Below are 26,735 nucleotides of genomic sequence, written 5' to 3'. Positions count from 1 at the left end.
CAGCAGCGTGCCCTGGGTCAAAATTCTGGCAGCACAACTACCCACCCTCCCCCCACAGGATGCCTCCACCACCCCAAGGCTCTGCCAGCCCTTCCTCATCACCATCACAACCTGGGATCTCACAGTTAACCCGTTTGTTAGCCAGGAATGAGTTCCTCACCTCACACAGGTGCATAGGCCCCCATTCCTTGGGTACACAGTAGGGAATGCACACCAGGTACTGAACGGCAAGGGCAGCTGCCCAACAGTCAAGTATTTTTGGAGGCGTTTGTTCCAGCTCTTAAAAAAACAACAAAAACCTGATTTGCAAAGGCAAGGAAGGACAGCCAGTACCTTGTCACATGTATGTCTTTGAAAACCCCACCTTCGTTCCTGCAACACCACGCCAAGGTGGTTTTCACTAGGAGGACCCGCACCAGCTCCTTCCTGCTCCCACAAGACTGCCCAGCCTCTGCAAGGCTTTGTGGAAGCAGTGCTAAATGTAGTCCCTTTAAGGGAAGATTTGTAAATCAGAATCAAACATAATCCGCTTTGCAGATCCTCTCCAGGGCGTTTGAAACAATCACTGTTTGCCCACAGAGGCTGTTGCAGACTGGTTAATTGAAGAACCCCTAAGCCTCCCCAAAACCTCCAGAATGAACTCCCAGGGAAACGTGAAGACCCCAAAGCTGAGGGGCTTTGATCACACTGACCTTCTGGAACAGCAGCTCCTGGTGCTCATGCAGGGAGGCACCTTCCTCCCATTCCAGGTTTGCCTTAGGTTGTATTTTTCTCAGAGCAATAACTGACGTGGCCTACGGAAATCTCCCATTTCCACTCTGCATGCAAAACTGACACAAGGATCTCCCCAAGTCACTGCCTGGGCTTTAGAAAGGTAAAAAACCCAAACAAAACCCACAGGGTGCCAGAGCATTGAGGAAAGAAGTAAGGACACTACTGTTCAATGACACCCTCTTTATTCAAAAATAGATATCTATGAGACATTTCAGAATATACTGCTGTCAAATGGCAGCCTATATGTCTAAATTAATTCCTAAGTCAATTAATATACAGATTTAAGCTTTTGTTAAAAAAGACACACTGTGGGTAAATCTGTTTAACCTTCAGAAAATGTCACCCAGTTCACCAGATGCCCTTTGCCCAAAAAGTAAAACAAATAAAATTAAAAACTACAAGACTTAATTTAAATTAAGCAAAATAGAACACACGCATATATTCAGAAAAAAAAAAATCAAAACATTTCAATTAAAAAATAAAAAACCAGACAGACAACTCTCTCACAGATCTGCCCAAAACACAAACGTGAGATGCCAACACATTTGTCTACATCAGTTTTTGACAGTTTTTGTCCTATAATGGATACACATTCAATCAATGCTCAAAATAAGTTGGTTTAACAGCCTCAGGGTAACTCTGTGAGCTGAATCAGGATGGAAAAGTCTTTTGGTTTGGGTTCTTGAAGTTTGGTGTTGGGTTTGTTTGTTTGTTTTTCATTTTTGGCAAAAGCAGAGAGAATGTACAGTGCTTAATCTAAAGTATGGACCATAAAAGGCTGCGCAGTCAAAGTGACTCAGGGAACACAGAGTTCTGCCACTGGAAAAATTCCTGTAAACTAAAGAGAAAGAAACATCTGTAGGCTGGGCAGCGAGGGTGCAAGGAGCGTTAAAAAAGGACAAAAGGAAGTGTCAGTAGGAAAAGGACGTGAGCTTCTGAACAGCTGAATGATCAAAAGATGCTGTGGTGGTGTTTGCTGTAACTGAATGCTGACCGGGCTACTGAACAGCCTGAAAAATAAATTAATGTGGAGCAGAACGAGCTTTGCATTTCTGCATTTTCTTCTCCTGGCTTTGACAGCAGCTCAAAAACCACAGGGAGGCACAGAGAGAGCATCTCAGCTCACTTCGTCCTCTGTCTTACAAAACCTGTGTTACCAGATCAAGTGTCTCCAGAAACAGAACCTGTTTTATAGTGAGAGGTGCTAAATTTAAACAAATTGTATCCAGATTGGAATGGTTCAGTGATCAGAGTCCAGCTTGTCACACCTAACACACAAACTGAAATGTAACTACACCCCTGGCAGCTAAAACACTAGCCAGCAACATAATGGAATTAAGAGCTTTTTAAATTTACTTTTTTTTTTTGTTTTTTACACTTTTCCTGATTATAAAAATCAACTCACAATCTGTGACACAAAATTAAGTACATCCTTCTAATATCTACATGCATGGACAGGGTACATGTGCATACAGGATATATGCATATATATGGGTCTATTTTCTATATAAATAAATATTTATACCACATTTAACATCTGTGCATCAGACAACTTCACTAAAGCTACGGAGAGAGTCGATATCATTGGATTTTCAATGAAACCATCCTGAGAGCAGACCTAACAGTGCCTGTGACAGGGACACCAGCAGCTGCCACACACCATTCCAGCCTCTCAGGTCATTAAATCAAAGCTTCCATTACCATCTGATTTCATATAACGAAGAGGAAAAATGTGGTATAAATCTAAGGTAGCTAGAACAAAATTTACTTCCACTCCCACTTAGGTAACATCCAGTTCTGCTTTGCTCAGCACAGTGTAACTTATGAGTCTACCTCTAATTTCACAAAGAAAAGCTGCTTATTTTTATTGCCTGTGACTTCAATTTACATCCATGCCAAATGGGAACTACCTTCACATCAGGCCACAGCATTATGAGGAACTGCAGGTTTAGGAACAAATCTTTCTCTGTACCATTGCTGAGCAGATGCTCCCCCTGACGTGGCCCAGGACTGGCATGCACACACATCCCTACAAGGCCCACGAGCCATTCCACTGCTCCCAGAGATGGGGCTCAGAAACCCAACCAAAACAGATGAGACTTATTCAGAAATAATACAATATCTGTACAGAGGGAAGATGCTGCATAGTCAACCTTCCTCTGGAAGCTTCCCAGGTATGTGTGTACATGATTCGTGATCTTTGTGGGGGTAACAAGTGCTAAGGGCAAACAGCAACTAAAGAGTACAGGAAAAGATGAGAGAAGTTTGCCTAAACAGACCACCCCCACTCCCTTTAGAGCTCACAAAACTCACTCCTCTTCCTCCCCTCACGTGAGCCAGTGCACACAGAGAGGGTGAGTACGAGCAGCCAAGAGGTTCAAAGCAGGGTCTGCAAGTTCCTTCCTACTGCAGATCTTGGAAGACTGGACCTCCAGCCAACGTCAGTCTTCTTACTTCTGCTGGTAATAATGAAAACTGGGGCACATGGTTTGTTCTAGTCTGTTGAAAACAGGTCCCCAGCAGATGGCAGAGGTGCCAGACCTCCTGTGACATTGGGCAGCAGTGACAGGTCTGGAAGGCTCTGGATGTGAGATTTCAGCTCCTTGCGCACTTGGGTTACCCGAGCAAGCTTCTGTTTATATTCCTGAGGGAAAGAGACAAGAGAACAAAGATTAAGCACGGGTTAATTAACAGTGCTGTTAGTCAAGCCAGGAGTCTCTTCCAGGTGAGGACTCACAGAAGGTGGCCAGGCCCTGGTGCTCTGAGCAACTGCTCAGATGCAGACCCTGCCATCTGCCCCAACTTCACAGCCTGCCCACAGGCTCTGGCATCCCTAAACTAATAACCCTACCCTGCCTTACTAATTTTACATGCAAAATGTCCCAAACCAGCACACACTAGGGCCTGATAGAGCATTTGAGAGCAATGTCAGTGCAGAGTTGCTTTATCCTTGTGTTCTTCCCCAAATGACTCCCAGCTGTTGCCAGAATGTTCCTGACACCCCTCCACTGCCAGAAGCCACAGGCTGAGGCACACCACAGGTATTACTATGCTGCCAAAATGCTCATTGCTTTCCAACATGATCAACTCTGAACACTTAATTAATCCAATTTCCCCCTTTCAAGCTATTAAATCAAACCCAAGTTTTGGTTGTCAAACAGGGCCTCCTTTATGAGCTCACATTGCAACCCTGGCATGGCAGGGACGCCACGGAAACACGTGTAGGACCACAATGTAAACCAGGGAAAGGCACATCCACACCAGATACAGACATTAACATCTTCGGGGTTTTATTGCAGAGGGAAAAAAGAGCAAGCTAAAAATCTCCAAAGAGGAAACTTGCAAGTGGTTTTTCCACAAATGAGGCGTGGATTGAGTAGTAAAAGTGCAGTAAGGAACCCCTATCCATGTGCAGAAATTCCCCCAGGTCTCAGAGACACCAGTGACTTGTGTTCATAATGAGGAGAGAGAGGAGTCTGGACCCTGAAAATGGAAGAAAGAACTGGACCGTGGTCAATTCTGGTGAGAGGCCACTTATGAGCAGCCCAGCACACAACCAAATTATCCAACACAGAAGATTTTAATTAAAGAGTGTTTATGCAATTTTCAAAGTTTTGTGATTGTATACATTCACATAACAGTCAGAGGAGACAGCAACTGAAGAAATAAAACTCCAGTAGCACATTTTTTTTTTAATGTGCCAGTCTTTACTCAACTACATGTGGCCTACTTTTCATGGCACCTCCAGAATGCAGGAAACAATGAGCTTAGTGAAAAAAAAACATACACAGAACAGACTGCCACCCAGCCAGCCAGAATATCAATTTACTTTTCATTTCTTAATTACTTGGCAAAGAGAACAGAAGTTTATATCTCTGAAGATCAAATGAAACTAGGCACATGTTTAATCAAAACATCTTTCTGAAGAGTTTACAACTTTAATCCAGACTTTCTAACCTTCTCAGTGATGGAAATTCTCTTCACCTTCTCCAAACATCAAAGCACAGCAGTTCCTGTGGGGTTACACAAGCAAGGAGTTTACACTCTCTGTGTTTCATTGTTTTGAATTAGAACAGTGAGAGCAGCCGTCAATCGCAACAACTCCCGATACCCCTGCAATGGCTGTGTACGTACATCCCATAAATTTCCTGCCAGCACCAAGCAGGAATGTCTTTTAACAGCCTATTTCAAACTTCAATCCTTTACGAGGCTCAGTGAGTTAATATAACCAAACGCTTCTGTTAACATACACAGGATATACGGTGAAATAATCAAGTCCAAACAAAGCCCTCCCAGCTCCATGAACTGCAGGGTGTTGCTCTCATGCCTAGAGAACAGTAACAAAAAAAAAAAACACCTCAAGGTGCACACATTAATTTTGTGAGGATTTGTCTTGTTTTAATGAAAGACAGAGAATCGGGAAAAAAGAAAGTACCCACAGCCCTAATCACACTCTTTCAGGAATTTTTAAAGAGAGAAACAAGTCGAGAAACTCATGAGATGAAGACAGAGAAGAAAAACAAACCCCCAGATTCCTTGGCATTAATAGAGAGCAGCAGCAGATAAAGAGGGATGCCATGGAGGCACAGCATTCCAACACTTGGGATTCTTCTCCAAAGGAAAGTGGGAGCCAACCCTGGGGATAGGGAGAGAGTGCCCAGAGTGCTCAGCTCAGGGCTGGCACACCCCCAGGGCTGGAGATGGAGACAGCAGCACACCAGCTCCTGCACACACAGCAGAGACTGCAGGAACATCTCCCGAGCTCCAAATGCTGCCAGAAGGAAGGTGGAAGAGGCTGGACTTGGAGATTCACAGAAAAGCATCTTAAAAATACTTTAAAAACCATAATTCACACCGTTGTCAGGAAGTGATGGATATCAAGCCAGGAAAGAATTAACAGCACGTCCTCCTCAAGAATGCCAAACTGTCAAGAGTGAGTATCAGCAGGTGTTTCTTTCTTCTGTAGTAATTCCCACTAAAGATAGGAACAAAAAAAAAAAAGAAGGGCAAGGCAGCTGGCAAGTCCTCCAGGTCTGATAAATGGGCAATGAAGATGAAAAGAAGTTGCAAATTCCAGGCGTAAGCCAAGAAAATACCTCAAATATGGCTTGAATTGCCAAGATCCACACAAAACAATTATGGATTTATAGATCCAATTATAGATCCACAAAAAAACAATTACGTAAAACCAGGTACAACCTCCACAGAAAGACTAATGTCCTGCCATTTTCAGGGCAAAACTGACAAGCTGACCAGGATCCATCACTTCTCATGGACAGTCAGGACTAGGATGTGATGGTTTTTGAGCTGAAGATGATTTGCGTGACCATTAGAGTTCTATTAGATGCAAATAACATTCCTTTCCCAAGAGAGCTACTTAGGGGAGGGAGAATCTTGCCAATGCCTTGCCTGACAGCCCAGTTCTCACAAAACACACTGACAAATTAAGAACCACCAAGATGTGTCCAAACCACACTGCTGCTGGCAAACACACAGACTTAGGAGCAATTCTTATTAACAGCACCAACCTGCTTCCAAACTCATAGTTAACAGCTTCAAGTGTTTAGGAAAATATTGCTCTTAGCATGTCCTTATTTTCAGGGATACTCTAAATTGAGGGCTACATGGAACACTGAGTTATCAGAAACATCCTCCCAATTTGAAGAGAGACTTTTGTATGCACATGATGACAAAAAATAAACATCAAGTCACCTTGTGAACCATATTCCTTTCAATTCTAAGTAATTCCACCTTACTAATAAGTAAATGCAAGCATTATCTGGTCAACACCAAAGGCCTAAATCCTACCTGCTAAAAACCAAACTAAAAAATAAGACAGAAAAACTTCTCACAAGGAAGAGGCAGCCACAGCCCCCAAACCAAAACTGGCTCAGATAAACATCACTAAATTCAGGAATGGAAACTAAGGGAATAATCCAGAAACCAAGATTTCCTAGAATAGATAAATACATACTGGACAGATTGGATACACATCACAGAGTGTGGCAGGAAACTGTCTGCTCTTTGCTTAACCCTCTCCATCCCTCTGGGCCTGAGATGCTGTGCTGACTCCTGGCAGAGCTGGCCAGGAGTGCAGACACCATGAGCCAGAGCTGGGACAAGAAATGCTGGCTGCTCCTCTCAAGAATACACAGCAGCAGAGACACTGAACCCCCTTCCAGCTTGAGGGCTTCGCTTTTTCCACAAGTTCTGGCCATATTCTGCAACACAGGACTCTGGAAGCAGGTTTTATGGGAAACCATGTTTTTCGTGTAGCCCATGACATGCTTGGAAACTGCATCTTGCAGATTTTTCCACAAGATCCTTCCATTCCATGAGACTCAACAATACAAAGTCCAGTTAAAAAGCTGCTGCTTTCTGAGGCTTTCATTTGTACTCTGTGTCGAGCTAATTGTCTCACCGCTCAGTAGGCTTATATTAAGATAAATAGTATTTGGATGCTATTTGCTTTTTTTAGACAAAATAATGAGACCTCTGCTGTAAGCAGGAGTTTCAGGATGATAGAGGAAAAAACTGGCACCGTGCCACACGGATGCTTTTGCTAATCAATGTTTCCTTTCAGTGCATGGCGTTCTACATCCTCAGTGGCCAAGAGAATTAGATACGGAGTCCTTGAAACAAATGCAAAATCAGAATTAGCTACTGCTGAATGAAGCTGACAGAGTGTTTCATTCCAAAGCAGCCGTGCTTGAACATTATAGAACTGACTGTAATCAACATGACAGGAAATTCATCCTGAGCACTGCTGCGTGGCCTGGTTCACCTTGTCACGTTCCACAGCAGAGATTTCAGCTTATTTTGGCTCAGAGTGTGTACTGGACACGTCCTCCCCTGCGCAGGGTCGAGCAGGAACATGCTGTAAGTCATCACAGCAATTGCATCTGCTGAAAAAAATCTAGCTAAGCATTAATGAGAACTTGGAAAGTGAATAACAAGAGCAGCCGGTCAGGCGCAGTTTTGATACGATGCAGCTTGAGCCAGCTGTAGGAAAGCAGAAGACCACAAGCCAGAGGAAAAATGCATCAGAGGCTCAGCAGGAATTTGGAGAGTATGTAGTGAAGGGAGAGGTCTGACAGCCATGTGATTATATGTTCAGGTAAAACATTAAACATACCACAGTACTGCAGCAGGCTGATTGGGTATTCCTTACCTTCTGCTCCTTGCCACTTCACCTATGCAAAGTACTTTTAAAACACAGTCACAAGAACAGAAAAGAAAACTTCTGCCATTCCAGAAGCTCATTGCATCAGTACCCTCCTCAACAGCAAAGTGAAACCAAATGCCAGGGTGAAACCAGGTTTCCTCATTCTGCAGCAGCACTGAACCAGTAAATCTGAGGTTTTATCTGAAAGATGCAGTCCAGGAATCAGAGCTTGAATGATGTATTTCCTTACGGAGTCTTCAGTTCATTTTCAACCCTAAATTTGTTCAGTCTTGCTCTTTTAAATTTGACAAGGCTTCTTTCTTCTGTGGCATCATCCATCACACTTCAGCAGAGATGGTGTTTCTGCTTGTGGCAGAATTACAGGCTCTCAAACCATAACTCGTTTCCTTGCTCTCCTCTTTGTTCAGGACAACAGAAGAGGCAGCAGTGGATGCCTCCACAGAGCATTTCTCCAGCTGCTGGGAATGTCTCAACCTCTGCAATGTTCACAGGCTCTCAGAAAAAGCCCAGGCTGCTGCCAGTGTATGATAGACACAAATCATCATTTCATTTGCCAAATACCCTTCCAGAAATAAACATTTAATATTCACCATAAAAATCAACATCCAGGGCACAAGCCAACCAGATATTCATCATAAAAATCAACATCCAGGACACAAGCCCACCACTACATTCACCTCTCCAAGCATCTTAATGCTTTTCTAGCTAAGCAAGAGAGTGGTCAACACTCATTCACTTCCGTAAAATGCATAAAAGCATTGTATGTTAATAGTGTATTATTTTTATTCACTTTTATTGTTTAGTATTATTCTATTTGCAGCCCTACTGTAATTATAAATATCTACAAACACCTTCAAAGTGAAGGAACTGTATCTTTCTATTGTGCAAAGAAACACAGCTGTTGCCTCAAGCCATACATGGGCCAACAAACCCACATTCCCTGCAGCTGTCAGCTCACATCCCTACAGAGCAGCCTGTGCTCTTGCCCCACACCCAGAGGCACCCGTGGCTCACAGCTGGCAGGACTGGGGCACAGCCCAGCATTTCTTGCCCCATCAGTCACCAGTTTGGTCCTACGGACCCAGGTCTGGCACTGCCTCTGTGCTCCAAGCTCAGGATCTCCCTGCCAGGGTGGCAGAGCTGACCCCACTCTGCTGCTGATTCCCACAGCCGCTCCTGCTACTTCACACGTGTCAAATACTGACAATTTTGATTCCTGGCAGGAGCACTAAAATTTAATCTCCTATTTCACTGTCTAAACCACTGAAATGAATACACCACAGAACCCAAGAATTCCTGTCTGAGGGAAGCAGCAGCCACAAAGCCGTGCCAATGGTGACACACTACAGAGACCCAGGCAGTGGAAGCAGCACAGCAATAAATTGCCTATTAACCCACTGAACTAAATTGTATTTCAAGAAAATGTGCAGTGCTGGGCAGTCCGGAAAACCTCAAGTGAGAATGTACTTCATCCCTCAGAGATGCATTATCAAAGGGGGTTTGCAAATTTGTGCGGGCACGGCATTAACACCTTATTAAAGGTGCCTTGAAGCCATGAATATTAAAACTCACAAACATCTAAAAACCCCCAGAGCTCTCAGCAGGACTCTAAGTGACAATTTTTCAGCTGCAGCCAAGAATCAGAATATTTCCCCTACACTGGATCTTAACCACAGTATGTTCTTTATATTCGTAGCTGCAGACATGTAAGCACACACTTGTTTGAGCACATACACTGCTCCATCCACACTGCCTGTGTGACACTGTTCCTCATGTCACCTTTCACCAACACAAATACAGAAAGTATGTGGAATAATTGCCCTCACTGACTGCACATCAAACCAAAAATTCTGAATGCACAATCTTCTATTTTTTCTGCCTCTTCTCCCCATCAGATCAAAAAAAATCCTCCCTCCACTCACTCCAGGTTTCCTACTGACAGTAGTTATTTCAGGTTCCCATGAGGCTTCTACACAATTTGCCATCTCCTTGCACTTTTCCTTGGTTCTTCCAGTCTCATCTGTTTATCTGACTTCACTTTACAGCTGCCTGGTACACCAATATGGGATGTTCTCCCCACTACATTTCCATTTTACACAAACTAATTCCCTGGATTTTTTTCTCCTTGCCTGCCATGCATTCCAGAAGAGTGCTCTGACTTCAAAAGACAATTCTCCTTGAAGTTCTGCAGGCTCAGGTGCTCGAGGACAAAAAACCTCCCCAGCTGATTGTGCTCAGTAATTGTAATGGTGCAGCAATGGCCAAAAATAACACAAATCAGGAAACTTCCACTGGAAGTTCAATACTACTGTGAGATACAAGGACACATTTAATTCTTATAGAAACAACAGTTCCTGCTTCTACACCTGTCTGAAAGTGGATTTTATTTCCTGTCATCTGCTATTGTGAATGTCCAGGCCACCTCTGATCTATCCCTGTCATGGAAGATCAAACTGCAGCTGCAGTATCAAGCCCACAATTGCTGGGCAAGATGAAGCACCATTTTAAAAGAAATTCAGTGTTCAGCTGTTGAATGACAGTATCCTCCACACCTTTCAGGAAGTTAACACGAGGAATACTTACCTTTGAAGATATATGCCTTGTTATAGGCTCCTTAGTATCAGTTTGGGGCCAGCTGATTTTAGTGACTGACAGAATTAAAGAAAATCTACCTTCTTAAGTGCTTTTAGACTACAGTCAAAATACCACAATACCATTCCCAGAATAAAGATATTAGGATAAAGAAATCCTAATTATTACACTCTGATTTTTTTTCCATTGCTACCCTAAAACCAGAGTTTGTCCATATGTCATGATCTCCAGGCTCTGTTGCAGCTTTGTCCCTTCAAATCACCAGTGCTGCTTCTCTGCCCCTCCCTGGTTCAATCCTGACTCATGCCAGCCGTGTCCCTGCTGATGTGTAATTCCTTTCCGAAGCCTCAGCGTGTTCTTCAGCAGTGTCCCTCAGTTAAACAGCCTCACTGCAGCTGATGACAAGAGCTGTGTCACAGGGGCTTGATGTGCAGAGTATTCTGAGCATTGGCCCCCAAGACACAAACACACTGAGTTTATGTATGTTTTGTGCTGTCTCATGAGGGACAGCATTAACAGGATTAGTAAACAACTGCAGCTCTTTAGACCATAAAAGCTGCTTTTCAAAAAGACACAGATTAGCTACTTTCTTTGCTATCACAGTGAAAGACTTTGTGAGTAAATAAAATACAAAAAACATCCAGAGTAATTTCCAAATTAGGCATTTCCATCTCTTAAAATATAACCCTGGCTTTTTTCTATCAGAAGCCCCTCTCCCCAACCAACAGCCTTGGCTAGATGAAGATGGTGAAATAAACAACCCATCTTCCATCCAAACACATCCTCTCATCTAAGTCAGGAAACTTAGAGGAAACTTCCTCAGCACAAGAGGAAAAATTCAAAGTACCAAAGATTCTGGAAAAGATACCTCAAGAGAGCAAAGCCTACAATGAGTAGATATGTAAAATTAGATTGTTTTAAGTTATTTTCTCATTTCAGACCTTGCCTGAGTAAATGTTTTGGCTTTTTAATACATTTTTAATTGTTACAAGCCTCAGATCCTTCTAGTAAAATGCTTATTAGCACTACAAAGAAAAATACAGGCTTATCAATACCGTGAGAACATCAAAGACTCAAATAAAACTGATAAGCAGATCTGGCCTGCCTTATCTGTAACCAGCATCTTCCACTGTTTATTAACCCTCTACAAGGGCAGAACAATGGAACGCTGTAATCAGGCAACATCCCTCACTGAGGTTTGAGAGCTGACACGAATATCAATCGTGCCTCATGTTCACTGCTGGAGTGGCACTTCCTGCAACTCTCTTCAGACTGCTACAGCACTGAGGCCTTGTCTGGCAGAATGACAAGGATGCCAACCTAAACAGATACTTAATAAGATCCTAATATTTAAATAGGATCATTCTTTATTTTCTAATGTAGTGAAGAACTGCATTTACACCTAATAGTGTGCAAGCAGCCTGTCCCATTGCCATCAGCAGGATTACTATCATTAACAAAGCAACTCAACCAGCAAAACACTTAATTTTCAGGGTTACATTTCTGCCTCTGCCAGAGTTACAATTTTCAAGTAACATTCTTTAGCAAAAGGATATTTTCCAAACAAAAAACCTCCACGATTGTCACAACATTTCAGCTAATGCATTAGAAGTTTTAATTTCATGTTGTCATTACGGATTTCTGCGTTTCAAAGTCTCAAACTGAAATTATTAATTGTTCTGAGCCTTTTAAAATACTATTGTGCAGCATTTTGCAACCTATTTACTGCAAACAGCATGCATCTACCATTTAGGTATTTTTTTTACATACACAAGGGTCCTTCTTTAAGCAAGAAAAAACCCCAAAACGTGACCCAAGACTTTCACAGAAAATAAATCAGTTGCCAAACAACATTTGGTTTCATGGCATCATCTGTATCCATGTCTAAAAGTGTTTTTTCTGACTCAGTCATAAGACTGATGGTATGCTTGAAGAAATTCAGTCACAAGGCATTGAGAAACTCCAATATAAACACAAGCAAAGAAAACACTCAAAATGAATTTTATCTGGGAACAATGTTGCCGAGCTGTCAGAGGAGGAGGTTTGCCATGAGAGTAAACAGAGACTGCAATTGCTGCAGCTCAGTCTCCTTCCAGGAGATTCTGTCCTCCACATCCCCTCCCATCCCAGCCCGCAGCAGCTGCTCATCACCAGCACCGCGGTGCAGAGGAGCCCTTAATGTGCCGCCAAGGGGCAGTTTAGCAGATGGCAGAGTGACATACAACCACAGCCATTAATTAAACTTCTCGCTAGTCCCACAACGTGCTGCCGAAAGAACTTGCACGGAGAAGGCACGTTTTGGATAAACAGTTGTAAACAGCTGGCTGCACAGCCTGAGCAGGGGGGCTCAGCTCAGCCCCAGGCTGTTTTAGGGTCCTGCCCTCCCTGTTCAGAGGAGCTGTACAGGAAACACAAGTCACTGTCTTTCACTACCAGCCCCATTTATACTGCACCACAGAAGCTGTGGGTAAGGGGCTGTTAAAGGATGCAGAGCAGAAGATCTGGCTTAAACTGCTTCCCCTAAACAAGCAGGGGCTCAAGGAAGCAGATGAAGGACACCTAACCATGAGGAAAATAACAAAAAACCCAAGCAGTATAAAAAAAACCTCAGCTAATTATGGCAAAGGGAGGTTAATTTTTTGAAAAAGGTTAAATTTTTGAAATTTTGTCATAAGGTATGCATTAGGCAAGTCTATTTTTCTTTAAGAAGTCTAGAACTCTGGGCTTTCCAGGTGCATTGAAACATCTAGACTGAACATCAGAACAGATTTGCACTCCGCAGATGTGACACTACTTTCTTACTCGTTTTACTCCATGTGTGAAGACAACTAGAACCTAGATAACCTAGAACCAAAGGTAAAGGTAACACCGGGAACCAAACGTAAAGGTAACACCGGGAACCAAACGTAAAGAAAGGTAAGATCTGGAACCATGTAAAGGTAGGACCCGGAATCATGTAAAGGTAACACCGGGAATCATCTCCCTCAGGAGAAATCCCTAGAGTAGGAGTCCAGAGTGAGCATTTGGTGAGCCAATTGTTCTGCCAGCCCCAGTAACAAGCACTCACCTCCAGCTTCTTCTCCTTCTCCGTGAGCACATCCTTCTGGTTCTGGGTGTACTCGATGAGCATCCGTGCCAGCTGGCGCCGGTCCTCCAGCTCGGCCGCCAGCCGCCCGTTGTACTCGGCCAGCAGCAGACACGCCTCGTCCACCGTCTTCGACAGCCGCTCCGCAGCCTCTTTGTCTGCGTGCAAAAGCGTCGGGTGATTTAGAGGACAAAGTTTAAAACTTCCAATTGTTGACAGAAGGGCTGCGATTCACGAGCCGCAAGCACAATAGCATCTTGTTCGTAAATATACTCCTGGCTTGACAGGAAAATAAGGGCTGTTATCACAGGGATAACAGGAAACAGGACATACACACTTTGTGGGCTGTATTTTAGACGCTGACATAGCTGACTGCATTTAATCCTCGCAGAGATGGCAGTGAAAGCAGGGAGATAAATCCATGAATAGTAAGCCTCTATGAACAGGTTAATTAAGATGTTAGAAGTATCTTCAGGTAAACAAATCAGGTGGCTTCTACATTTAAACACGGTGTGCACTTGTTAATTCCTCTTATATAGGAGAAATTTCAAATGTATTGACACAAATCTAAGAATTGCACACAGTCCAGTTGGACACGGTAAGAATACATTATGAATGGCCAAATAAGTGATAATTCATAATGAGTTCTAAATTAAAACTACCTCCAGGAACAAGAGTCAAATCAGTTCAACCTCTAAATGCTTCTATTAAAATTACTTTTCAAATGCAATTGCAGAAGTTAATTTAAACAAAGACTGACAGATTAACGGGGGTAGCAATTTGCCTTTCCCATAGCAATCAAGGAGTATGTGTGTACTCAGCAGTCTGGTAGAACTCGAAAATATATCAATCAAGGACTATGTGTGTACTCAGCAGACTCTGATAAAACTTCAAGATATCTTAACAGCTGAGGTGTTTAAGAGCAAACACATCCACTTGAGAACTCTGGCTCAATTTCCTTTATATTCTTGCAAAATGTTGATGATGCTCTCAAAGTACAAAAGCCTCAGTCCAAGCCAAAAGAAGGAAGCAGCTATGTAAGTTTAATCTTCAGTGTTTCTTCACAGGATTGCTATCTGTTAATTACCCCAGAACTACAAAGCCAGGACACAAAAGCAGGAACTCACTCCACCATACACTGTGATTATTAAAAAGAAACCCCCACACTTTGATTTCTAAGTTATTCTTTGGACCCATGTCCATTCATCTTCCAGTCTCATACCTGTAATTTTCTCCAGTAAAGAAACATCTTGAACTTCCTGAGGCAGGGAAGCAATTTTTTGCCGCACTGTCGCATCTCCTGATGCTGCATTTTCCAGGTCTTGTAGGGCTTTGATCAAATCCTCGGTCTACAAGTGAGCCAACAGTAAAACCAGGTAAGCTTAACCACATCCACTTCCCAGGGATGTGGTCACTGCAGAGGAGCTCAGCCACCTCTGAAAGGCACCATTTGGGGAACATTTTCTTCAAGTAATTTGAAAACCTAACACAAGGAGTATTCATTGAGTTTACACTATGCCACTGTTTAGCTCCCCCTGCATAATTACAGCAGGGCCATCCTTTTCAAGGTTCTGCAGTGGGAAACTTCTCAGTCCAATTAAGAAAAGTGATGATTTAAGACATAGCTGAGAAGGACATGACCACACCAGCCTGAGAGAACCACCAGCACTGTGTGCTGCCTCAAGCTGGGGCTGAATCTTCCACCCAAGCATCCCTGACAGCCTCTCTGCCTCCCTGGAGTGTACAGGCACCTTTTTGTTCTGTTCTAAAGCTGCATTCTGACAGAGCAAAACCACTCAACACCAAATTTCCATCAGCCCAAACAAAACTATACTAAATTTCCATCATGACAAGGTTTAGAATTCTGTAACTTGCTACCAACTATAAACTCCAGTGATGACAGAAGCTCCTCCCATAAATCAAACTTTGTAATCTCCTGATTTTGCAAAGCCATGGCTGTCCTCACCCAGCTCCCTGCAAGCACACAGCTTTCTGCAACTCAGCTGGGCTCCTCGGTGTGCCCTCAGCTCATCGCTCAGCTGGCTTTAGTGCACTGAGCAAAGATGTGTCAGTTTGAATTAATTCACTCAAAATGCATCCAAACTTTAAAAGGACATGGATGAGGAGAGCTCTAGGAGGACCATCCCTGACATGCTGTATTTCCTCCTTGCTCAAAAAAATTTAAGCAGAGAAACTCCCTGAACAGGAAGGACAAAGTGTTGCTTTTTTGTTTTAAAAATTCTGAAGTAGGGGAGGTTTTTGAAACAGAACACTAGGACTATAAACACAAGCCTTGGTTTTTAAACTAGGTTCAATAGTTTGAAAGCTAATGAAAACACTAACAAATTTTAAATAAATATTTTCTTAATCTGAAAAACAAAGAGGTCCATTACCTAATATTTACTACTTCCTTGCAAACTGCAAATGATTTCCAACAGTGACAATGTTTATAATCAAGAGAAACCATAAGCTGCAAGGCATCTGGAGGTAAAAACAACAACAAAATTTTCACTTATTTCCTTGACAACTGTTATTTATTTTTATTTTTCAATGTTTACAGTTTACCAGATGGATGGTGTAATTTTTTATCCCCTTCAAATAGGCTCTGGGTTAACATATGTTCATTCTGCAGCCTCAAATGGCCGCAATGATTTTCTATTTCATTCCAAATATTTCCACACCAGTAACATGGAGCCTCTAAAGTGCTGGTTTTCCTACCAGCCCCATACAAATATAACAAATGTTATGCTTTTAAATAACTTAGGAAAAGATATGGCCTACAAATAAAATTGTGTATTAACTGTTCACAGCTTTAGGTTTTAGAGGCTACACACTGATTTTGAGAAGAATTTAAAATATGGCCTGTTCTTCTAGCAGTCCTTTGAGATTCTTTCCTGGCAGCACTACTCAGACCTTGGGTTAGACTACCTGGAATTGCTCAGAAGTGACACACTACTGCAGTAGGAAAAAGGAATCTGTTGCATTTTGCATGGACCTCTCAACCCCAGACTGCATCTCGCCACTAAACCCATTTCACTTGTTGTCAGCTCCACCTTGTGGCTGTGACACAGGGGAGGTGGCCCTATGGCTTCCAGAGCTCCTCCCAGGCTCAACCCATTCCACATACCAGCAGTGGCCCAGCACTGGGGTCTTGGGGTGAGTAGCTCCCAGGGTAATCATCATCTTCCTCCTCCTGGATTTGCTGGAAAGTTCGCTTTAAAGATTTCTTCTCCTCTGCAACTGAAGACATAGAAACAACTCATTTGGATGCCAGATCTGCCCACCTTAACTCTCTCTACTTCAAAGAATTACACCAGATGGATGCTCTGATGATTAAGCCCTCTAGGGGATGACCACAGCTGGACTTTAATGTTGGAATCATATTCCAAACACTCAAATGCAAAACAGTAATAAAAGATTGATTTCTTCCTCCCATGTATCTCCGTACATGCCAGCCTGAGGATACACGAGCAGTGTGCACTTCATATGCGTTTGTGCCTCTCACAAGGAAAGCAGGAAAGACAAATAAATGTGCTATTTGTCAATGAATCACAGATTTCAACCCTCAGATGCTCTGGCTAACACCGAGTGTACAGGTGAGGATTTCTACCAGTAGAAATGAAGCACTGATGTGAAGGTACCCAAGGACAGAAGAATTTCAAGTTATCTTTCTGCATGAATTATATGCTCCTTGTGGTCCCACAAACAACACAGTAACTGCTGGTTATTCAACCTTCCACTCTTTCATCAAAATAAGGGCTTCAGGACAGTTCTGTGAAACTGCAACTCCAAGATGCGACAGCAGCAACACCAATGGGCAAAGCATGATCTCCAAGCAGGTAACCCACAATACTTCAGAAACAGGGATGTCATAAAGCAAGACAGCACTGGTTAAATGAACCTCAGCATGGCAAACATTAGCTTGAAAGGGAAGAGACAGTTTATTTAGATGAGTCAGAAGTCTTAATGAAGCCTTTGATCCAGCCACAGAACCTTCAAAAGAAGGCAGCTCATTTTTCAGACTTGCCCCCAAAGATAACAAGATACAGGGTAATTTGTAAGAAATCTTTGGACAGTCTTAAGAACATCTATTCAATGGAATCAAGACTTGCCAAGATACATACTTTGATTCACAGGAGAAACTAAGATCACTCAATTTAAAACGAAACCAGACTGTCCCATTCTAATGGGAACCAAACAGAAAGGTCAGTCCCTAAATGCAGAGTTTTGCCTGCCTCGTCAGGTGAGACATATGAAAAAACTTCATTCTAAAGGAGAGAAATCGGAGGAGCTGTTACATCCTGCTCGTTGGGTAAAGAGCTGAACAGCTTCCCAAGGCAGACACAAACACATCTGTCAGAAGACAGACTCACTCAATGGAAGGCAAAGCAGCACTCAAAAGTTACCCTAAACCAAAGGAAGTGGTAACGTTTGATAGAACAAAGCTACCTAGGCTAGAAAAAGGACAGCAAATTATCACATGTATCCAACTGATGCATGAGGGCTTGACAATCTGACTGACAAGGCAGGGAGGCACCAGATCAACAAGGAAAACAGCTGCTGCCCACTGAGGTCTGCGAGAAACACGAGTTGGGCTGAACAGGAGATGAGCAGATGAGAAAGTGGGCAAAGAGAGCATTTAAAATTACCCAGCTCAACACAAGAGGTCATCAGTATTTATCACTTGTATGTACTTATCATAAAATAATTAACCAACAGAGGATAAACACGAGCCAACAACAGAAAATGCATGACCACAGCGATCACACGAGTGAAATTAAATTGAGAGCTGGGATTCAAATTGCTGAAGAGTTATTCCTGCTGTGTTGCCAACTGGTCTACCACAAGACACAGCATTACACTTGCTCACCACTCTGACACAGAGGATTCAGAATTCATTGAATATTCCATCTGAACAAGTGAGTCTCTGAAATCAGTGATGCTGAGCACCTGCAAACCTAAGCAAAAGTCACTGGAGAATTCTAGAAACTCTATTTCAATTTCATCAAGATAGGAAAAAAACCCCTTTGCTTATCTACAAACCCAAGAGCATATGGAGCAAAAGGATCCCTGAAAGAGAACAGAAGCACAGCACAAATACACCCTGCCTGGGTAACTTACAAAATCTGCCAGCCGGGAGGAATTTAACCATCACAGTCTACACTAGCAGAAAAGCGTGTCAAATCCAGTCAGAGAAGGGGAAAACAAGCACTGAGAACATCCAGAACTGATCAGAATGTAACACATATCCAAAACAATCAAGATACCCTTGTAGAATACAGACAGCTTCTTCCATGAATATCAAGAGCCCACCTTGACACAGACATAAAGAAGCCAGAGAAACCCCAATGAAGTCAGCTCTCCTGCCTTGCTGTGCTCTTCATGAAATGGAACTACTCCCAAAAAGCCTCCAAAGGGCAAAGCACTCTCCATTTCTCCCAAACAACAGACAACTGCTCTCCTAACAGCTGTGCAGTGACACTCCTGGCTGTTGCTACCTTGCAGTTACAGAGTCCACAGACACCTGCAAAAGCATTTCTGCACCAACTTTTATGCTACAAACCATCTCAGCTGGCTTGAGGAAGGCTACAGTGTCCAAGGCCCTGCTGACAATTATAAGCTTTTCCTGTCAGCTGGACACCTGAGGGATCTTCCCAGCTCAGGTGCTCACTTTTTTGTTCTCAGCTCTTAATGCTTGTTCACAGGTAAACAGGCTTCTAATGAGCCAGCACCCCTTCCAACCATTCCAAACTCTTCTCTCTTTGGGGGTAGATTACTTGTGGCTGCTGAAGCTCTCATTACAATATATATTTGTTGGCAGCCTCCCCTAGGGTAAGCCAAACTGGAGCTGAGCTGCTCCAAAACCATACCTAGCCCTGTGTCCAGGTGCTTTCATTTCAGCTACCCTCAGAAGCCTCCCTGCCTGCTCTTTTCTCTGTTCTTCTCTACATTTTAATACAAGTCTGACTTTCTGTGCCAGAATTTGCAACATAAACACAATGAAAGCAGTTGGGGAGCATCTGAGTTCCGTGTTAAGAGTGACACACTCCTACATCACAGCGCATTCAAGGACCTTCTTCAACTGCTTGTTACAAAGACAACAAAAAGAAAACACATCAGCTATATCGGTTGTATTGCCTGAAGGGTTTCACATCAAACCTTTAAGACCTACTTTTTCCAATCTTTGAGAGAAATGGGTGGTTTTTCTCTTCCCTATTGCTTGTGAAAAGAAACATTCTAATAAAAATGAGATTAATGAGAAAGCAAATGCAAGCTTAATGAATAACATCTAGAGATAAAACAATGTATCAATATTCAAAAGCTCATTTCCATGCATATGCATATTCCTTAAGGAGCCCGAAAGACTAAAATCTGGTTGTCAGCTGCACCACTGAGCAGTCAAACCAGGGAATACAATGCTTAGAAAGGGCTGGTTGTCTTACTCCTCTGTCTCTCTGAAGGGAAATCAGCTCTGCTCCTCAGCAGGAACTCAGCATGTGCAGACAACTGAATTGCTGTGCATTACCCAAGCCTCGCTACTCACACAACAAGAAACAAACTGTACCACTGGAACACTGACTGATGAGCATTACAGATATATTTCTTCACTGATACTGGACTCCACTGCACTTTGGCAAGTCACACAACTTTAAGTGGTGCTCTCAAGACAAGCAGAGTCATCCTTCTCAGAGAGAAGCACCCACCAGCCCAGGAATTTAAGACACTGCAGTATGAAAAAATAACTGAGAACTACCTGCACTGACCTGTTGCCATACCTCGGGCTGAAGAAAAGAAGAGTTGTTATCACAGCACCAAGTGTTATCAACAGCACCAGATGCCCTTTAAGGAGCTCCAACATTTTAACAGCACAGTTTGCACCAATCTACAGACACTAACACTGCCTATTTCTCAGCTGTGTCTCCCTTGGGAGTCCACAAACCCAGCAAGCCAGAATGGCTTTGGAGGAGCACTGGACTATGGTTTTCCACATTTACAGCAACTGTTCTATCTGTAAACCAGGACACCTTAATCTCCATCTTGCTTATGTTCACCTGTTTGAAAATGGAATACAGTAACCACACAAAAGCCTTCTGCAACTCACCAGAAACTCAAACACCAATTTATGTCAGAAATCCATGAAGCCCCCAGGTGAAACTAGCTCTTGCCATCAAGAAGCTAATTTGCACACATGACAGTCAAAGCAAGGATAAAACCCACAGGATAACTCTGCTGAATCTTTCAAATTTCTTTTTGACCATGAATTGACAAGGCAGAAACATTCACACTCATGCAAAGGCTTGAACCTTCCTTCAAACAAAAGATACTTCATTAATATCTCTAATTACCCAGGAAAAAACTAAGTTTCTTGCCAAGTGAAGCTGTGCACACAGCAGTTCTGCAAGGGTTTGTATTCCTCCACTCTGCTTCCCACAGACAAAGATCTGTTACTCTTAGGAAGTTTAATTTTGTACAAATGTTTTTAAGTAGAGAAGACAACAGTAGCAGAAGTGGTTGATACCATCAGCCAAAGGGAGAGGACACTGAGGGACAGCTGGTTGCCCAAAGCCCAGGAAATAACACATGGTATCAATTATCAATGCCTTTAGATTCAAAGTTAAACACTTGTGAAACACCTACCCAAGTAGGCTAAATTAAAGTTTCTAATCCTCAATTACTCAGGTCAGGATTATCAGGAGGGTAAATTCTGGCCTTTGATAACACACAGGTGCCTCATTCACTGCACCCAGACGAGAAGAACCCCAACATGAGCCAGTTCATGCAGAGACTGCTCACCTTCACCCCCAGAGCACAGGCTCCCTGTGTCTCCATAGAGATGGGATAACCCCTTTGGTCAGGGCAGCTGGCTCACAACGTTTGGGGAAAAAATTGCAAAAGTCATCTTCCAAAAGGTACACCTCAATCAGGGGCAGGTGGAAGGGCACTGGCGGGAGCTGCTAGAGCATCCATCCAGCAGTTCTGCCCAAAGGACTATGTGAAAAAGCACAAAGCTACAGCCAGAGATGTCTTCACATACAGATCTCATTTGTGCTCATATCTTCATATTAATTCTACATTAAATACCAACTCAATCAGACCTTGTTTTCACCACCTAAGAATGGCACAAGAGTCTTTTACTAATCACCAAAGCAACTCTCTCACACCATCAGAACTCTGTGGGAAATAGGAAAAAATACAACCAGAGCAGCAACGTCACTCCAGCTCATTTGAAGACACTGATGCTTTGCAGAATCATAGAATGGCTTAGCAGAAGGGACCTTAAAGGCCACCTCATTCCAACTCCCCTGCCATGGGCAAGAACACCTGCCACAAGACCAGCTTGCTCAGGGCCCCATCCAACCCAGACTTGAACACTTCCAGGAATGGAGCATCCATTTCCTCCAGCTGTAAGGTGGACAAGTATTCCTTTAACCAGAACACTCTCAATTTTTAATGACCCTCACCACCTTCCATAGCTGAGGCATCCCACTGCTCCCCTCTTTCCACTGGAGAACTACCAGTGAAACACCTCCAAGCGTGACAGAAGAGGCAAGATCTGCCAAAGCAGTAAATCAAAGCACAGTAAACACAAGCTTATGCTCAGTTTCTCACAGGTCTCATGCAGTAATAAGGTTATACCTGTGATGTTATAATGATATTAAATTATGCAAAGTTAGGGTTTTCTTCAAATGACATCAGCTGGTGTAAGAAAATAAAGAGAGCAGACAAGCTTCTGGGGCATATATTCCAGACTTCAATTACTCAAATAACTCCTTTCTATATCATAATAAAATACAGTAACTGTGGAAAATGAAACAATTAATATGAGAATGAAAGCACTAACATATTGAAGAAGACACTCTAATAACCCAGCTGAGCAGTCGCAGAGATGCAGAGTGGGACACTTGACTTGAGGTGGACACAACAGTTCCCTGCATGACTGACTTGCTTTCACCCCAGAAGGCAGCCCTGGAGCCCTGTATCTGCACAAGCAGCACCAGACATCACACCCGGTTAAGCTCACTGCCAGCCCCAAGACAGCACACCTGCAAACCAGAACTGAGGGTTTACTGAAAATCACACGTCTCAACACAGTCCTGAAGAATCTCCACGACCACAGCTCTGGCAACAACTCAACCCTGAGCTCAACTCCTCACAGTAATTCCAGTGTAACATGCACCAATTTAAAAACAAAACACATGGCAAGCAATATGCATTTACCTTTTGTTTGGGGGCTGTTGGAGTCTTCCATAGACAGTTTGAGCTGCTGGATGAACTCGCTGCCATACACGCTCCTCTCCTGCCAGATGTTCAGCAATCGTTCCAAGGGCTTCTTGCAGCCCTCGTCTGCTTCTCTGTTCAAAGATTGGGAAATCATTACACTTCAGCTGATCAACACTCCTTATGTTTTCAGAGAACATCTTCCAAACTGGCAGCTGCACCCATTGCAATATGTGAACATTTGGAGAGAATCTTGCTCGTGTTGTCCGAGACAAACTGTGCAAAACACACTTGTGGCCAGTTTTCTCCTTTATTTGACCTAAAGATTGCCTGGAAGTCTCTCACCATTCCCACCTCAAAGTAAGGGCAGGAAAGTTGTGAAAGAAGAAACTTGCTATCATTCAGAATTTGCAATAAGAATTTATAAAAAACCCCCAAAGCTGACAAGTTTACAACTCTGAGTATTAACTTTAAACAGCTGTTTCAGCCAATAACATCCCAATTAAAAGCAGGTTGATTGGATCATTAAATGCACTTAAATGCACTCGGAGCACGCTCTGACAGTCAGACAGCCCTCCAGAACAGACAAAAACCCAGAGCATTAATGCTGTTTAGCTGAGGTAACAGGACTCATTATGCCATTTAGACACAATCTTAACTAAACAACAGTGCATTTTCGGTAAGGTGGTGGCTGCATCACTTCTTCCCTTTTAACTATGAAATTCTTCCTTCCTCCAGCAAGGATATTACTGATCAGGTAACACACAAAGAAACTGCTCAAACCAGGAGGCTGGTGAGAACCCAGTGACCCAAAACATCAGCTCTTTTCAAGTGATTTGACAATGGGGCAGAGCCATTCATTATGTGGCTTTAATAAACACACCCAACTGCTCAATTCCACTGCCCATTAACCAATCTGCCAGATCTTTAGGTAACAACTGAAATAAAGTCCATAGGAGCTTCACAAACATGTAAAGCTATGAAGGACTGGTTCACACACAAAGTTACCCATTTACACTAAACAGCCCCTAACCACAAAGCAGTCAGGATCCAGTCTCTACTACAGAGAGGGAACAAGCACACCCAAGACCTAAAAAAACAACAAAATCCTGTTGGGTCTCCCCTGGATTGGAGTGACCCTGAAAGATGGAAAAGTCTCTCCTCCAACCCGTGCCTTCAAAGAAGGACTCAGTAGTCATCTGCTGTCTGTTCTCAAGGTTGTTTATTGTTGGTTATCTAAAAGATTCCTTTCCTGAGCTGCTGTGGCCCGTTCAGCAGGTCAGACAAAGGCACTCAGCCCTCCCAGGGGCTGGTGCCATCTTTTATCTCATATATTACATATTACATGTTTATACTTTTTCCCCCAATGCCTGCTATCTATATTGAATGGTGACTTTCTACTCTAAGCCAATCTGTGAGTGCCAACATCACCAAAGACATGGAGGCTAAGAAGGAGAAAGGAGGAGGACAGGGCACACCCAAATCCCTCCATCTTAGAACTCCTGACCCCATGTACAAAACTTGGACCCCTGCGTACAAGGCTTAAAACCCCCCTGTACAGCACTCAAAAATCCTTCCTTTCACTTTGTGATTATCTCTACTATGCAATCTAAACTTGTGTGGCTTGTAATTCTTCATACAGAGTTGGTAATTTGCTCCACGGGCCAAGATCTAAACCCCACGTGTATCTTTGGCTGCTGCCAGGGTCTCAGAGCCCCCTGCCAGCAGCTCTGGCCATCCAGGGCACCCAGAGGGATGTCCTGGGTTCCCACAAAATCCAACTGAATTAAGCTTTGAATAACAAGAACGCAAATCCCTAGAGAGGAAAGCTGAAGAAATACAGCAACATACCTGGCAACGTGAGAAAATGCATCCACGAGAACAGATTCAAATTCCCTGGTAAACTCAGGGCCTTTCCTCTTACTGTTCTGGATGACATCGTTTGCTAAATACAGGAAAGTAAGTTTCCTACTTGATTTTGCTGAGAAAGGGAAAAAAAAAGGAAAAAACAAAAGGAGAGTTTGCATTTATTTCTCATTTCTTTCACCTGGAATCATTAACAGGGCTTTCAAAGTTGTTTATAGCTTTGCAGTCTAAAAGCAAAGTTCAAAATATTTCCATGTTACCAAAGGAAACCAGGGGCTTTCAAGTCAAGTAGTTCTCAGTGTCCTCACTTCTGCTCTTTTCTAATTAATTCATAAAACAAACAAGAGTTTAATGCTTTTTGTGCACAGTGACACCTCAACTCTGAGAAACCAATAAATTTTGAACACAATTTTAAAAAGCTGTTCTAACTCATCAGCAAATTAATAAACCAATTAGTTTCTTTTTTATTAACTTCAGGAAAAATACTCAAATAAAACAGCGTAACTCAGAATGAGTGAAACTGTAGGAGAAAGCTATTGTGGAGACTCAAAATATTTCCCAACAATGCTCCTAACATCAAATTTCTTCAATACACTTTAAATTTTCCTATTTTGACACCACCAGTTTCTGTATCAATATGGCCAGAATTGCTGAGTTTCACTGTTCCCCCAACAAAAACAACCACAAACACACAGAAGGCAGAAAACAAACACGCTCATTTCCACAACAGGGCAAAGGCAGATCCTCAAAAACTCATTCATGAACTACGACTGGCAAAAACCAGCAACCACACAGAAGATAGCCCAGCTGCTCAAGGGGCTCACAGTGCTGGTGCCCGCAGGGGAATGGTGACACTGGCTGCACCTGGGGACAGGGCATCCACACAGAATCCCAGAATGGTCTGGGCTGGAAGGGACCTTTAAGATCACCTCGTTCCTACCCCCTGCCAGCGGCAGGAACACCTTCCACTAGGCACTGGCAGTCTCCCTCCACTTCGGGATGAAGCCACCTGGGAAATTACCTTTTGTTAATCTGCAAGGAAAACACGCACAAAATGCTTCTGGCTGATAGCACCAAAGAGTTTTACAGACTTCTACAGCTACTTTTTCTTCGCTTATCTCCTCTCACTAATTCTGTAACGGGCGAGCTGTATGAATCCAAACTCAACATTTAAAAACGGAGCCAAACAGCCACAGCACTTCCGAGTTTGCCTGAGCACAATCAGGGGAATGTAAATCGTACATCTCTTGTTTTACACCCGAGCACAATCAGGGGAATGTAATTCGTACATCTCTTGTTTTACACCCGCCCAGAGCTGAGCATCCCCTCCCTCTCAACCCACGCCTGGCTGTGCCTCCGTCCTCTGCCTTCCCAAACGCGCCGCCTGCACCCCGGAATAGTCTCCTCACACGTGGTGTTCCCCTCAAAGTTTAGTAAACAACAACACCGCTAAACAGCGCCCAGGCTCCCACGAGCTCCCGGGACACCAACTTCCCCCGGAGCCGGCCCGCGGAGCTCCGCCAAGAGGAACCGGCCCCGGCAGCTCGGGGCAGGGGCTGCCAGAGCGGCCCCCGCCGGACAAACCCCCCGCGCACCTTTGCGGAGCTCCCGGTGCCACACGGCGACGATGGGCCCCGCGTGCTTGCGGTGGTGGATGAGCCACAGCGAGAGCGTCTGCACGCTCTGCTGGGAGTTGCTCAGCTCCGACAGCTTCTTCTCCAGCGCCGACTCCGAGAAGGAGGACATGGGGCCGGCGCTGCTCCGCCCGCGGGGGGGGCGCGGCGCGGCCTCACCGACAACAACCCGCCGGGGCCGCCGCCACAAGATGGCCGCCCGCGCCCTGACCCCGCCGCGGGGCGAGGGGCGGCATCGTACGGAGCGCCGGAGGGAGCCGGGCCGCGCGGCGGGCGGGCTCGGCGCATGCGCAACCATCCTCGGCGCCTGCGCACCGCGAGCGCCCGCGATTTTTCTCACAGCGCCCGCCCAGGCCCGCGGGAGCTTTGTGGCGCTGTC

At 43.8% G+C, this 26,735-nt stretch overlaps 1 protein-coding gene across 2 annotated transcripts; it reads right to left on the bottom strand.

The window, feature by feature from the left end:
• Nucleotides 1–939: 939 nt before the first annotated feature.
• Nucleotides 940–26,669, bottom strand: RPRD1B (regulation of nuclear pre-mRNA domain containing 1B). 2 transcript variants are annotated; one of them, XM_038158645.1, is made up of 8 exons: nt 26,318–26,669; nt 24,708–24,837; nt 22,857–22,990; nt 16,765–16,877; nt 14,860–14,986; nt 13,620–13,795; nt 4,732–4,787; nt 940–3,418 (listed from the first exon to the last, which is right to left on the bottom strand). In XM_038158645.1, the coding sequence occupies exons 1-7, from the start codon at nt 26,652–26,654 to the stop codon at nt 4,755–4,757; spliced, it is 1,050 nt and encodes a 349-aa protein (XP_038014573.1). In that variant the 5' UTR covers nt 26,655–26,669; the 3' UTR covers nt 940–3,418; nt 4,732–4,754. The 2 variants fall into 2 exon arrangements, with proteins under 2 accessions (XP_038014573.1, XP_038014572.1); XM_038158644.1 differs by lacking the exon at nt 4,732–4,787 and having other exon boundaries at nt 26,318–26,663.
• Nucleotides 26,670–26,735: the final 66 nt, after the last annotated feature.

Source organism: Motacilla alba, chromosome 20, assembly GCF_015832195.1.
Source record: "Motacilla alba alba isolate MOTALB_02 chromosome 20, Motacilla_alba_V1.0_pri, whole genome shotgun sequence".
In the NCBI taxonomy this organism is placed as follows: Eukaryota; Metazoa; Chordata; class Aves; order Passeriformes; family Motacillidae; genus Motacilla; species Motacilla alba.
The sequence above is the reverse complement of the archived record's forward strand: the minus strand, read 5'-3'. Positions and strand labels throughout refer to the sequence as shown.